This window comes from Colossoma macropomum, unplaced genomic scaffold (assembly GCF_904425465.1).
Source record: "Colossoma macropomum unplaced genomic scaffold, Colossoma_macropomum, whole genome shotgun sequence".
Taxonomy (NCBI): domain Eukaryota; kingdom Metazoa; phylum Chordata; class Actinopteri; order Characiformes; family Serrasalmidae; genus Colossoma; species Colossoma macropomum.
Genome location: NW_023494805.1, coordinates 33,676,556 through 33,691,783, shown reverse-complemented (window position 1 = coordinate 33,691,783; position 15,228 = coordinate 33,676,556). Strand labels below are relative to the sequence as shown.

General features: G+C 39.1%; 1 protein-coding gene across 18 annotated transcripts in view; it reads right to left on the bottom strand.

Moving 5' to 3' along the window:
- The window catches only part of camk2d1 (calcium/calmodulin-dependent protein kinase (CaM kinase) II delta 1), a 95,582-nt gene extending 81,158 nt beyond the window's left edge, over window positions 1–14,424 (bottom strand). For all 18 annotated transcript variants that reach the window (XM_036597796.1, XM_036597795.1, XM_036597800.1 and 15 more), the window contains exons 1-2: window positions 14,124–14,424; window positions 11,257–11,351 (exon numbers count right to left, since the gene is read on the bottom strand). In XM_036597796.1, the coding sequence (XP_036453689.1) occupies window positions 11,257–11,351; window positions 14,124–14,185 (157 nt within the window). In that variant the 5' untranslated portion in view covers window positions 14,186–14,424. The remainder of the gene's footprint in view (window positions 1–11,256; window positions 11,352–14,123) is intronic.
- Window positions 14,425–15,228: the final 804 nt, after the last annotated feature.

Below are 15,228 nucleotides of genomic sequence, written 5' to 3'. Positions count from 1 at the left end.
CTGTGAGTACTTTGGCCTGCCAGTATATTCTCTGGCCCAGGATTAAAAGTGTCCCTGGAATCTTTCACCAAGTGTGTTTGTATCTGGATGCTGTTAAAAGTGACTGTTAGGGAACATAAGTGTAATTTAATAACACAATAATTAAAACAATACATAAACCCCTCGATAGTGTCTTTTATAGGCTACTATAATTCCTTTCCTGAGTTAGAAGCATCCCACAAGCAGCACTTCGCCTTTTTTAAATGCACCTTTTTCAAATGCAAGTTTGATGCTCAGTTTCCTGAAAACTTAGCACAATGCATACAATTATCACAGCTGCTATCCCTTATTAAAAGTGACACTGAGCTAATGAGAGAACCAAAAATCCAGTAAGCTGGCCTTTTCTTGCTAAAAAAGACTTCACTAGACAGACAATTCTGAGTCACTGTGTTATGTCACAGCATATTTAAGGGTCTCACTTTATTTAGATAGTCCACTAAAGTCCCCTATAGATTATGTACAGATGTTCAAATTGTTAACAAATTTTCACAATCTGAAGTGATTTTCCATTTCTTGTGCATGAATAAAAGCACAAACAGCTCCAGTCCAGTTTAGTTTAGTTTTGTTTATGTCATGTGATAAATGGGAGAGACTTGGGATTTTTTGTAGCTAAAACTCATCATGTGTGGTGTACCCTCTTTTTGACTTGGTCTAGTGTGCGTGTCCTCACGACAACATAGCCGGAAATTGTATTAAAGGCCGATGTTAAGTGTGTGATGCTCTCTGTTTTCAAAATCTGTTAGGATTTTAAAAGTCGTCTAGTGCAGGCCCAGCTTAAGAGTATAATGTTTAGAGGATGCTGGACTACTGAGCTTAAACGTCTGCATTTTAATCAGTTCGCTTCATTTGTAACCATGATCTATTTCTCTGTAATATTAACCTAGATGGGTTTAGTCACAGTTTCCAAATGTAGAAATATGCATACATCAGTATTAGCACTCGCAAATTTATGCATGAAAAACAGATACCGGTGTAATGCATCACACTTAAACTCGCATAAGTTTGTGCACATGCAGTGTACATATGACTAAACTTTGAGAAAAGTCGATGCTCACTTATGTAGTGGTACTGCAAAACTGCTGTGTTTAGGCTGGAGAGGAAGATGTTATCCTGTGGAAAGAATTTAGCTAACTGACAACTTCAGGTAGCGTTTACAACCTGTTTACAACCAATGACAAGCATTTTTTTATATCATCTGTCAGCCGTGTGTCCTGCAACAGTTTTAATTGTCTGTACTGCACTAGTGTTTTAACAGTGCCTCTAGTTACAGATGTGTATTCAAAAATTATTCGGCATACCAAAGTAATCAAATGAAACTGAATCATGGTGAAGTTTTCATTTCATGATGCTCTGAATCATTTACTGATGTAATCAAATGTAATCAGATGTAATCAGATATTTACACCCCTCACTGGTTCATGAAGCGTCATCTTAAAGTTATATTCTATTACATGTATTCACATTTAGGACCATCGACAAATTTAACAAAATTACACAAATCCTTCAGAATCAAAGTTAAAATACAGATTTGATTACACTACAGTCAGTATGAACAACAGGGCACAAAAAGTAGAAAGAACTATGATGAAAAACCTATGCTGTGTTGGATTTGTGAATGAGAGAGTTCTTAGATTATATAATACACGTCCCTTTCTCTCTCATCTGTCAGGCCATAAGTGGAGCTCCCGATGGACAAAACCTCTACAAATAGAAACCTAAAAAATAACTGTGCAAAAACTCTGGTGAGACGTCTGAAAATGAAAGCAAATTGCAATGATACATAATTTTAGCATTTTAGATGTATTATTATTGCAAATATCAGAATATGTATATGCTTTAAGATGACAGAGATTTACTGAATACGCACATAGGCACGTTTATAAAGTGAGCTTTCTACACCTCAAGTCCCGAGCTGCATAATATGAACAAAATACCATACTGCGATTCTACTGCTAGATACTGCTGTTGTGATCTACCTTGCAATATATTAGAAAGAAAAAAAAAGGTGAATCTACAGATGTGGCATGGTTAAAGTTTGACCTGCTTTATTTTGACCAAAATTTACATGTATTTGATGATGTGATGGCTTTGATTCAACCCAACACCCACAGAAACACTCATCTGGAACATCTGAGGTTGGTCAGAATGCTCTCGGTACACAAAAAAAACCCCTGCAATTTCTTAGAGGGCTCATTTGCATTTTGCAGCCTTCCAAGATTTGAATGCTGCAAAGCCTGCTATTATTTTTTCCCCTAAATTCAAGCCAGTCTCTCAATATCACAACAATGACTAACAAATAAAACTGTAACCATTTTGAAACTGTAATGATGATGTACTCTTCAGTCTTTTCTGAGATTCTCTCATTTGCAGTCGTAGAAAACACTGTCAAAACTAGGAATCTTGATGCCCCTAACTGAATATAGTGGGCAGGAAAGGGCAGAGGGGCTTATGCTCTGCATTTAACCATGTTTAAACAGGCTTTTTTATAAAGTTGCATGTAAATGTTAGTTGAAGTTTAGAAGTTGCGGTTCTTGAGGCTTATTCAGTTTTTGAAAATTGAATCAATTCTTGATCTCAGAATCGTAAATTTGATCATAGATCCTATTAACAAATGACATGCTGCGCAGCCCTTCTCAGAGACCGAGACCTCTCATTATCACTCACAGATCTACCACACAGACTGATCTAATCTACCATTGAGAAACTCTGTGGGAGGTGAATGACAAAAGGATCCTGGCACAAATCAGCCAAAAGCCCCTCTAGCTGTCTGTCAGTCGCTTCCTGTTTTTTCTCTCTCTCACTCATACTCTCTCTCTTTCCTTAAATGAGCTATTTTTAGCAGGCCCATGCTGTGCTCAGCCAGGGAGCCCTAGGGTAGCTCTAACCTCTCTGAATGCACACAAAACCTCACTCTGACGTCACATGAGCCGTCCAGAAACACTACGATTGGTGGGGTGAGCAAAATGCAGCCTAGCGTTGTGAAGATGCTTTGCATTGGTTTCTTTTGCACTACACTCCATGCACGTGTTCGCTGTGGTTTCCTCTCTGATGAGCTAATCAGAGGCTAACAGGAGTGTTATGTAAGGAGCTGTGCATCTGTGTGTATGTGTGGGGGTGGGGGTGTTGTGTGTGTGTGTACACATGTTCCTGTTCATTTCATGGCTGGAATGGAATGGTGTTTGAAATATGCTGACTTTGTGAAAGCTTCATTTAAGTGAATGAAACAGTACTTTACATCTCAAGATACTACTTACATCTGTGCATTTATAAGACATTTAAGGTATTTGTCAGATTTTCTGTCACTATTGATTGTTATCTTGTAGTTTCAATTAGCACAGAAATTAGTAGGAATACACTGAACATGAATTTTTGTGGCTGATTCCTCTTTTTTTAACTGCCAAATTGGTGGATGTAAGATTTTTTGGTGGCCAATTTTTATTGATATTAAATTAAATCAATACATGCTAGTACAGGGGTGCTATCTCAACAAAGCAGTGGGTTAGCTGTGTTTATTTTATTTTTACTTTGCCATGACCTCAACTGGCCATTGTTTGTTCAAAATATGCCAAAACTACAACGGCAAAAAATGCAGTGCATGCTGGGAACTGTAGTGCAGCTCATGGTGAGATGGGCTAATATTAACAGAAAATTTAAATAATTTTGCAGGCCAAATAGGATTGTGCCACAGGCCCAACTTGGTCCATGGGCCTTGTGTTTGACACGTGGGTGCTAGCACATTTCCAGTACTTTCTATTAGGCAAAGTTTCAAACATAAACATTATGTTCCCTGTAATGAGCTGACATTTAAAATTATTAAACGAAAAATCAGTTACCCATTTAAATAACATGAATCAAATTAACATTGAAAGTAAGAGGCAACTGACTATTCAGCACACAGACATGCTAAATTATGCTAAGGTATTCTGGTTTAGGTGTAGCAGCAGCATTCAAATACAGTGTGAATGGACCTTCCTGCCTAATGTTCTTTACAGCATAAAGCTGCAACACCAACTGGCCAATATTAAAATAATAAACTGGCTTAGCAATTGTGCACTTGGGACAAAAATTGTTCTATTGTTCAAAAATGTTCAATTCCAATCATGCATCCTTAATAACTAGAGTCTTTTCAACATTTTCATCAAAAAAAGGGGCCAAACTGTAAAAATAGGCTTAACTGAACAATAACAAACACAACCTTTTAAAGATAAAAGGAATGAAGATGATAAAACTAGAAAGCCTTTAAAAAAAGTTTAAATAGGACTTTAAATAGGTACAGTATGCCCATCAGTTTCTGATTCTCACTGTATGAGAGATAACTAGGAGGATTTAAAATATGCATTATCATCATATAACTGCCTACTAATCACTGCTGATTCAAAGAGAAGGGACGTTTTATTACATTTGTTTTAATCAAAATAATCAAGTTAGAACTATCAATCTTAACAGCACTAGTGTCTTTACAGTAACAAAGGCTTTGAACCCAAAAAATAGGCACAGGAGTAAAGCACAGTCAGACATCACACAGACATTTAACCATGAGCATGACAGTACGTTAGGGAAGTAACAGAAGACACAGAAGTAAAGAACTCATGCTGAGTGATTGAACTCCTTTCTGACAAACTGAGCTGGAAGAAATTCTCAGCACTGTGCATCTTTTTTTCCTCCTTCTTCTACAGGTCATCGGCTCTACACAAGCTCAGGCAAGGCTTACGCATGCTTCTGTTTGGGGAGGGGCCACTAGCCTCAGGGCTAATCTTTAATGTAGCATGAACAGACCATGACCCACATGCTAATATCGCCCTTAACCACGAGCCTTCCTGTTGGTAGGCCCGGCCCTTGTGCTTAGATACGTGCATTTGCATGTCAAGTGTACACCACACTGTAGTGCATATAAATACATTTAACCATTTATGATGGTAAACATACGAAAAGAGAAACAGAAATATAAACAATAAGGGCAAAATGAAAACATGTTAGCATTTCTGTTGACCTCATATAGACACAAACATTAAACATCGCACTGGATGACCCGAGTTCACGAGTGTTTTGTTTACGCTTCCAACGAAATCCATTCAGTTTTAGAGAAGCTAGAAGAGAAACAGAGAGAGAAAAAAAAAAACCTTGTAGTGACTGACACATGGAAAAAAGCTCCATCTGTCCATCTGTTCACCCCTAGTGACATGCACTCTGAGAATATGACTCAAACTCCTGCCAGAGAAAAGCCACAGAAATCCCAGAGAGGAGAGAACAACTTAAAAGCATTAAGTCCAAATCAGACCATCTTTTTGCAAGTATTACATTTTACAATGTTTGTTACGTACATTATGAAGTACTGAATGACACAGAGCATAGCTAAGCCACTGAACATCAGACTTGCTCCTAAAACCATCTAAGAGGATCTTCTGTCAATGTTTGAGAATATGTTTGCACAAACAACTTGCCTAGAGGTTCTCAGTCTTGATTCCAGGAATCATGAGCTCCACAGAGCCATCTGGACACAAAGCAATCTGCTCGAAAAGCAGAGCAGAAACTGACCTGAGAATCTCACGCAAACTTCACTGGCAGGAGTGCTTTCAACATTTGCTAGAACATAAGGATGAGTTTGTATCTGTTTACATACGCCAAAAAATAGTGGTCAAACTGGTCCCCAGGGATCCACACGGCCCATATTTTTGCTTTATCCCCACTCCAACACACAGTTGAAACAAAAACGTGGGCCATCTGAAGGGCCCTGAGGAACCGTTTGACAATCACTGCACTAAAACTGTGGTCCTGCAGTACCACTGCCCTGTGTGCTGTAGTGACTGACTGCTCTAACTCAGCCAGAAAGGGCTTGTTAATGAGTTCATTAGTTGCTTCAGGTGTGTTTAGAGCAGAGGAAACTCTAAAATGTGCAGAGCAGTGGTACTCCATGATTATGACCAGGACTGAGACCCACAGCACCAAAACAATTCTAATATTTCCTACTCTATTTTGGACAATCAGACAAGATGTATGTACTTGACAGGCAAAATCTGATTTGATGAAGCCACAATATCTGCACGCAATGCTTCTGAAGCTAACATACAAGATTGGCTATTAACTGTGCATTCCTGTGAGGTGCTGGGTGCAGGAAGGAGATGTAAATAAATGAATCGGTCCCATCAAAACATTAAGTGTAATTTTACTTCAGTTCATTAAACTAAATTTGAGAAACAATTACAGGTCAATGCTGTGAGTCAGCTGGTGAACTCTGGAGGTGTTGAAAGCAGGAGTGGGTGATACAGAGATAGGTCATGATAAAGATTTTTCATGATAAATATCACAATATTTTTTCACATTTGAAAACTAATAGCAAAACCCTGGTGTATAATACATTTATTCAAAAGTTTCACATACTGCACTGAATCCAGTGAATGAGGACTAATTATTCTCTCTTTGTGATGAAACATGCAGTGGATCAGCGTTCTTTAAGCACTGTATATCCACAATATCCTCAGAAAAAGCATACAGTTCACAACAATAGCAATAAAACATTAAAAGTGATCCTCCGCTGGTAAATATTCCTCAAGCTTATCTATTAGACCTGTATTTCCATTTTGCTGTCTGCTGCCATTGATACAGAAAGCTTCTCAACATGTCGTTTGCATTATAATTTTGGGGGTTGTGGGATGGCTGTGGGGAAAAAAGTACTTAGCTGAGTTGCAAAAGAGTGGTCAGATATTATTATATAGCTGTCAACTACCTTTTAATACTCAAAACAGATTGTTATTTTGTTTAGTTATAGTCAGTACTAAAAGAAAGAACCTGTCGTGGAATCAATTTCAACATTCTTTACTGAACTACCACTGTTCTTCTTAATATTCCTCATCATTATTGGTGTATTTTTCTTTTGCTACTGACATATTAAGCATGAGACCAATATGACAAATTATTTGCTCAGCTTTATGTTTGAACTGCTGTATGTAAGTTATAGCCACCTAATGTTGGTCCCCCATAGTTGCCAGGCCATATTTGCAAACCTGCTTTAGACAATACTGTTAATACACGTGTGGTTTTAAGTGAGAATTTTAGCAAAACCTGTGAAATTTCAGTATTCTCAAAAAAACTGTGCGGTTTCAGGTGTCCTATTTGTCACTAAAATCCTGGTGCAAAAGACTTGGAATGTCTGGCCCTCATTTTTACCACCCCCACATCTAAATGTATCTCTTGGGCTTCATTATTTAGCTTTAAGATGATCCACTTCAAGTGTGGCTTGCAGAAAGTGCAACCAAGGGAAACAAACCACACCATTAGAGCTTATGGTCTACATCCAGATGTATTTTTGTTTAAATCAACTATGCTTTTAGAATGATTCACAACACTGTTGTTTCCTTCATGCGCCATGATGGCAGAATAAAGTGGACAATTAGTGGAGGCCTTTTCCTGCAACTGCAGTGGAACAACCTAAATGTGGTATTGAGGGGAGGGGGTTACAGTAACTTATAGTAGGACTGGAAAAAAAAATTAAAACATAAAAAAAATAAAAACCGCCTAAGACTGCAAGCCCTGACCATTACAAATCAGGAAATGACACTTGGAGTCAGTAAAGTTAAGAAACTGAGCACGTCAGACTGGCTGAGTGTGTCACATGCTTGTAACAGTAAAATCAGCCTCCTTGACCAACATGTATTTAAAACATGTTTCCATCCTAGAATATAAAGTTGCCTTGAAATCATAACATGAACTAAACATTATTATGACCCAGAGTTCAAGGTGTTTGAGTTTTATGACTGACCTCACTGCCCTTTTTGCTCTCCAAGGTCAGAGATCTAACCTCCCCGCCTTTTTCTTTATTTCTCCTGCGTCTAAAAGGCTCCCAGTTCCACTCTGTTCAAATCTGAATGCTCAGAAATGTTTATACAATGTTTAGTGGAACGACACGTCCTGACCTTTAAAAGCCAATAAACAGACGTTAAAAGGAAGACAGAAAGTGATGTGTTTTGGAAGTTACACCAGAGAAGCCAAAAGGAGTCCAGGTTAGTAAGTTTAGCCTGAAGGCTAACACAAATGATCGCAGCTGCTCTTAATTCAAGTCACCATTCTCAGGTGATGACCCAAATTGGGATCCCTGAAGGCGAGAGAAATGTCCTTGAATTTCAATGAGCTTCATAACTATTTAGAACTTCTAGAAGTACTTGAAGACGCAAGCATGTGATGAAGAGGCTTTATATAGACGGGTTCATTTTCTTCTATTAAGAACAATTTTCTTAGCACAGACTGAAACCACTTCTGGACTGTTGGTAAATATTCTTAGCAGAAATTAGTCTAGGCTTAGTCTATATCTATCAAAGCAGGTACAAGTGTTGAAAGAGACAACGTCACTCTTTCAGACACTCAGCCTCCATTCTAACCAGAAACATCCTTTGAAATTCAAGTGTTTAAGAATGGAGTGCTGCTTTCAAATGATATTAAAATGATCACAGGTAATTTCACTGTGAGTCATGCTTTTCTGACTTCACAGGAAGGTATAAACTCAAAATCATATCATTTTACCTATTCATTACGAGAGATGCACAAGACATGCTTAGATAATTATTACTGCAATATTGCACTTTGCAGTACTGATATTCAAAAGGGCCACAGTATGCAAATATACTCTCTAATCCTTTTTTTTAAACTGTGATTTGAGCATATAGACCAATCACAGTTCTAGATTTGTGTTTCTGTGTCAAAATAATCATGTGACCCAAGAAACGTAAATTATATTGGTCAAAATTAACTATGTCACAATTTGGCACATGGCATTTTTTACATATTGAAGTGCATAATTTATATTTATTTGCTGAGTGTAACATGCTGGAAAAAAACAACTTTTGCACTGGCCACACTTTATGTTCTGTTTTTCCCTGAATACATTAAGTTTAGCAAACAAACAGGAATTGTGCATTAAATTGTGCAATGGACGTGTTAACATACTCTCAATTAGAAAATTAACACAACATGCAATTTGACAAGGAGTGCCTAAACTTTTGCACACCATGGTATATGAAAAAATAAGCTGCAATAACAGCTAATTTTGAACTTTTTTGTCATAAAATTAACACAATTACAGATAACCACCTGCTCAGTCTACAGTAGTTTAACCATGTCTATTAACGTTGAAGTTGTAAGGAGTGTTTCAGAACAGAGTTCATTTATAAATATCTCCTAAATAATGTCTTTAAAAAAACAAAAACAGCTTGAGCTTGTTTGATTCTATAGGATAAACAGAGAACTCATTTCCAAAAATAATGTTACATAAGACCACACAAACATCAGGGAAAATACAACATACATGAAAATATAGGATATGGGCTCTTTAACATATTGCTAGGCCTGTTGCAATTAGTCAGATATCGTGCAGCCCTATTCTGTGCACTGAAATTTTGGTTAGAGCAGTCATTGTGTCAAATCAGGCTTTGCTAAATCTAATCAGGCCTAATTGTTCCCAAAATTAGGTGCTCTTAACTGAACTCACCGACTGCTAAATCATAATTGGGAGCAATTAGTTGTTATGACAACAATTCACACATAGCAAAGGGAAACAAATCAGCTTTTGCTCTTCAGCACAGGACTCAGGCATGCCGGCGGCAACAGGTTCTGTTCCTGAGGTCCATTTCTATTCAGAGCACACACACCCTGTCTAGAGACAGAGGGAATCCCTATTCAGAGGTGACCTTCAGTAGGTGATAAAAAGATGGGGTTTCTCTTTTCTTACATGCGCACAAATATCAAGCTGCCAGCCCAAAAGCACACACACACAACATTATCCAACCAATTCATAAGCTAATACAGTATAAAACATCACTTACCGGCCCCTCAGCATGCACTTGTAAACACACACGCACACCAAGGCTGCACAATATTGAGAAGGTACCATGTTGCAATTGTATTAGTGCATATTGTGATACGTACTGCAATATATTAAAAGCAAACTGCTGAAGCTTTGTGTGTAACAAGACTGGCCTGCATTGTTTAAAAGCCTTAATACATCCAGACTAGGACTGCAACAGCTAATTTATTAGATCGAAAATGTCGATAATAATAATAATAATAAGAAGAAGAAGAAGAAGAAAAAGAAAAAAGTGAAAATAATCATTGCAGCCTTAATCCAAATACCCACAGAAACTCACCCAGAACATGTGAGAACTGGTCAGAATGGTCATAGCACACAACAAAATACATATAAGTCCCTTTCTCAGACCCAGATTAAGCTTAAGCCTAGAATAAGTAGGATTTGTATAGGCACTGCAGTTCAGTTTAGCCCATAGTAATTTGCTCTTATTTACAAATGATCAGTACTGCATTATATAGTGCAGCTCTAATACACATATGCTTCTACAATTATCAGCAACACTCAACCTTTCCACCAGCCAAATTCCTTTCCTTCCTTCTCCACCTCTCACCTAGCACTTCCTCAAGCCCCCTGTCTCCACATAAAGAGCCAGATAAAGCACCTTTCCTGTACGCACACACACAACCTCCATCTCTCTCAATCTTTCACCGGTCTATTACGGATTCACTCTGAGTCAATACAGAGACACCAGGGCCATCCCACACTTCCACTTAGCAAACAGCTGCCAGTGAAAGCCCTGCTCGACATGAAAGGACACAGCGCTTTGGTCCCCAGACCTATTTTGCTACTGGCAGCCTGAGCCACTATGAAGCAGAGAGGTCAGGGTGGGAGCTAGAGTGGGTGGAAGGCTATAGGCCAGGCCCCTGAAGATAATACTGACAGATTTCAAACCACGTCATTTATTTGTGCCTTTGTATGCTGCCTACATTACATTTGCAAAGTGGATTTTTAGTATAGGGTTTTTATGAGTAATTAAGCCATAACTGATCACTATCAGAGTGGTTTGAGGTGAGCTTTGTGTAATGAACAGAATGACAAAGAGTCATCCTTAGATTTCTTTCTCTCTGTATGTCAAAATAACTTGTTCTATTCAACACTGGCTAAAAATTTGTTGGAAACACATGTTCTCGAAAGTAAAAAATAATGAGAGTGGTCATCCAGTGACCTGTGATCGAATATAATGCACAGCATATACAGCAGATTTTCTTATACCAGTATACATTTCAGTGTCTATATTTTCATCACTCATTACTTCACTGTAGCTACAATACTGCATAATTTTGTGGTGCCAGGAAAAGCAGCTTCGTTTCATAACACTTTCTGGAAACAACAATGCAAGCCATCAAAATCGAAGTGCTCACCCCTGGCAGACAGCTTCTTGGTGTTGATAATTTTGGCAGCATACTCCTGACCAGTGGAGATTTTCATACATCTTCTGACCACTGAGAAGGCCCCTCTGTAAGGCAAAGTTAAAACCTTAAAATTGACTTTCTTATAGGCATACAATATCATACCAGGTTGCGAAAAAGCAATTCCACCAGAAATCTGCAATTTAAATGATGCTCCACAACACTAGGAGCTTCGCCAATATGCGTCTGTTTACAGGATACAGAAGCAAATGCCATCAAATCCAGGAAGCCAGACTGAAACAATGCGAGAGATGCATCTATCTGAGATTGTAAGAGAGATATATCATGTTTCAAAGAGGGAAAAATAAAAGCACACAACTTGTGACCTTTGATGGAAGATGGTAATCAAATCTGCAAGCCGTTACGTAGCTGCATCAGATTAAAAAGAACTGTGCATCTGTCAAAAAAGAGGCGTGTCAAAAATTACTGAAGTATGTGGCTCATCTTGTTAAAACACTCAAGTGTGACAAGGACATTAACAGGTGTTTGTTCAGTTGAACTTTACAATGAAAGGGCCCAAGCACTTCTTTATTCAGATTACACGTTTTATTAGAAAGACGCGCTGCACATTCCGTAGTTATCTGGTGTAGAATTTGCATTTTTCGATCACCATATCATCATTTTTGTACACATTTAAGATGCCATGAGTATCTTTATTGTTTGTTTTAGTGGCCATCAGTGCAACCACTGCTGGTGTACTACACAAGCAGTAAAAACTATCAGTTTAAAACAGCAACCTGCAAGATGTAGCTTGCTGGCATGTAGCTGGAACTGGCCTACAGTTCACTTGGCCTTCAGGATAATTGATGGATTTGGTGCGGAAGGCTCCTTCAAAAGCCGGAGTCAGACTAACGAAGAGACTGTACAGCACTATATATTTGAGAACAGAGGGCTTGGAGACATGCTGCATCTTCAGTTCACATAGTTCTGAACAACAATATATGGTTCTTATGAATGTATCTACATCATTTTCTACAATCTGGCACTGTTAAGAACAGTGGATGGCTCATGTATATTTGCATTGATTGCACACAGAGCAATCCTAGCAGCTACTATCTAGATCCATGATAAAGTTCAATAGTCATATATAAAAGAAAAGGGCAACCTTTGAAACAGTGTGGAAAGGAATATAAGGAAATATAATGAATATGTGTGCTGGTTGGTGGTTTTAAGAGCCGACATTCAAAAGCTAAATGTCCTATCAATTCCATCAAATTTTCAAAATTTGTGAAATTAACCCATTGAGAACAATTTTTAATTAATCACTTAATTCGCAAGAAACTTACTAAGTCCGAACTGGTCACAGTGGTGGTGATAGAAACCAGACATCTAAAGACTTTACTGTTTCTAAAAGTTCCCTCACCCAAAGTCAGTACACAAAATGGTTATGAATAAGCTGCCTGATGTCTGAGACATTGCTTTATGATGGTTTACAAATGTTTCGGCCTACAACACATTTTTTTTTCTAATCCACTGATGGTGAAATCGTACATGCAGAGTGTTGTGAGGCAAAACAGCCCCCGCAAAAAACTTCTTTTGTCAGATCTACTATGACTACAGATGACTATTTCACCATTATCAACATTACATATAAAAACTCAGAGATGCGTAGGTTCACTGGTAGTTTTGGATGATAAATAAAATGGCTGCATTTGTGTTGGTGACCCCTGGCTATCACTGTAATGAAATCAGAGCCAGTAAGTTTCTCTACAATGAACCATTTCATATCAAACCACTCAGCCACTGAATTATGCAGAAATTTTGGAAAATTGGTGGAATTCCCCTTTGAGAATTGACTCTTGAAGACATGGAAAGGCACCGAGAGCAACACAGAAGGCAGGGTGTAGGGCGTACCCTACGTTAGTGAGTCATCCATTAACAGATTAGTTCACTTTGATCGGTAGAGATTCTTTTCCCTTTAGCACTAGTGCTTTATTCATCTAACCAATGCCCACTGAATCACTGGGAGCACGGAAAGAAGAGCATTTCACTGGTGTGAAACACCACAGTGTCAAAAGGTGGGACTGTTCGCAAATTTGCAGGTTTCTAAAACTAGACTTTCAACAAGTGAATGGTCATTTTTACATTAGGTTGTAGTTTAAGCACTAGAAAGGTATTATGAAGTGTTTTCAAATAAAGAATCCAGATTTGCATTTAGTCTTAGACTACACACAAAAATGGCTCTTCAGGGGCTCTTTAGTAAAGCTTGTATTTAAAACAATGAGTTCCATATAGAACCATTTCATGCTTAAATGGTTTTCAGACTGATGGAGAATGTGTAGTATATGGTTCCATAAAGCACCAAACGGAGTTCTTCTACTGTTAACAAGCTTGACATCATGAACAATAGCAGAACGCTTTGTGGTGCTGTACTGAACAATTTTCAGAAAGCTTCTATATAGAACCATATACAACACATTCTCCATCAATCTGAAGAACGATGTCACCATGTAAAGAACCATTTAAGCATAAAATGGCTCTATATATAACTCATGGTTCTACACAGCACCCTTGCCTTTACTGAAGGACCCTTTTGGAAAGATGCACAGCTTTGACAGTTAACATTATCATGAACGGTTCTTTTGGTTCTCAATTATATCGTCTTAAAATGCTGAACTTGCCAGAAAAAGTAGCCTAATTAAGCAGCTACTGTGTGCAGGTGGTGCAGAACAGGTAGAACTGCGAAGCCAGAGCAAAGCAGCGCGAAAGAAAATGGAAAGAAATCACTGCAACTAAACAAACAGCCAAAATAAAGCTCAAACTGCAGCCTAAGGACTTCGATTTACATGCACTGCATTTAAAGTGCGCTCCTAACTTACTTTCCCAGTTCTTCAAAGAGCTGATACTCGTCGGTGAACCTGGTACAGGTAGTTGAAGCCATGCTGAGGGAGGGAGAGGAAAATCTGAGCGAAGGAAGAAGAACTCAATCTTTCTTCTGCGGCTGCTTCTTCCTCACCCTCAGTGTCCCAACACGAACCGAAAGTGAATTTCAGTCGGAGGAGGAAGAGAAAAGTCCAGGCTCGAGGCTGAGGGAGGCGGTTCTGGCGCTGTTTGGCTGCTGAACAGTGCAGAGAAGTTGAGCTGGTGAACACAGCAGCTCTTCTGCTGCCTCCGCTTCAGACGCGGCTGTCTTTCACTGCTTCCTGCTTGAGAAGCGGCGCTGGGATTTTTCCTATGCAGCGCTGCCACCGGGCGGCCAACAGCGGAACTGCACAAAATAATTCTTCAATCATTTTTCAGCTCAATATCCTGAAATGCGGCGCTGAGCCTGAGCTCCAAACGGAAGGCAGCACAGTGTGGGGACTGACTTTGTTATGACACTTGAATTAGACTGAAGGCAGGTTGTCTTTTAAAGCTCGTTTTCTGACCGAACCAGCGGGCCAATTCTCGTCGGGTTAGCGTGCAACCAATTAAGCTATCCTCTTAAACTAATCATCTGCAAATCCCGGAGTCACATTCAAACGCCCGGCCTGCAGCACTGAGCGGTCTGAGAACACAGGCCTGCAGCAGGGTGGCATTTCTTAAAAGGGGAATTCAGTGGTTTTTCAGAATTTCTGTGTAGTTCAATTGTTAAGATGTAATTCAAAGTAGTTTGATGTGAAATGCTGTGTTCTAGAGGATTTTCAGAAACTTCAGTCAGAATTGTTGATAATGGTGTTGATAGAATGAGAAGAGTTCCCAGCCAACATTTCCACGTGGACCCGGCGTGTTTGGGCAGCCCAGCTAGGGCCCACAAAGATTTGCCAGTTGGCTCCATGTGGGCCCAGTGTGTGTTATCCCATGTGGGCATCTAATAGGGCCAAGGTAGGCTGCAAGTGGGGCCTGTGTGAGCAATCAACCACTGGCCCCACATAGGGCCCCTTATTGTTTCACCTTATATGGGCTTATGATGGGGCCAAGGTGGGCTACAAGTGGGGCCCTTTT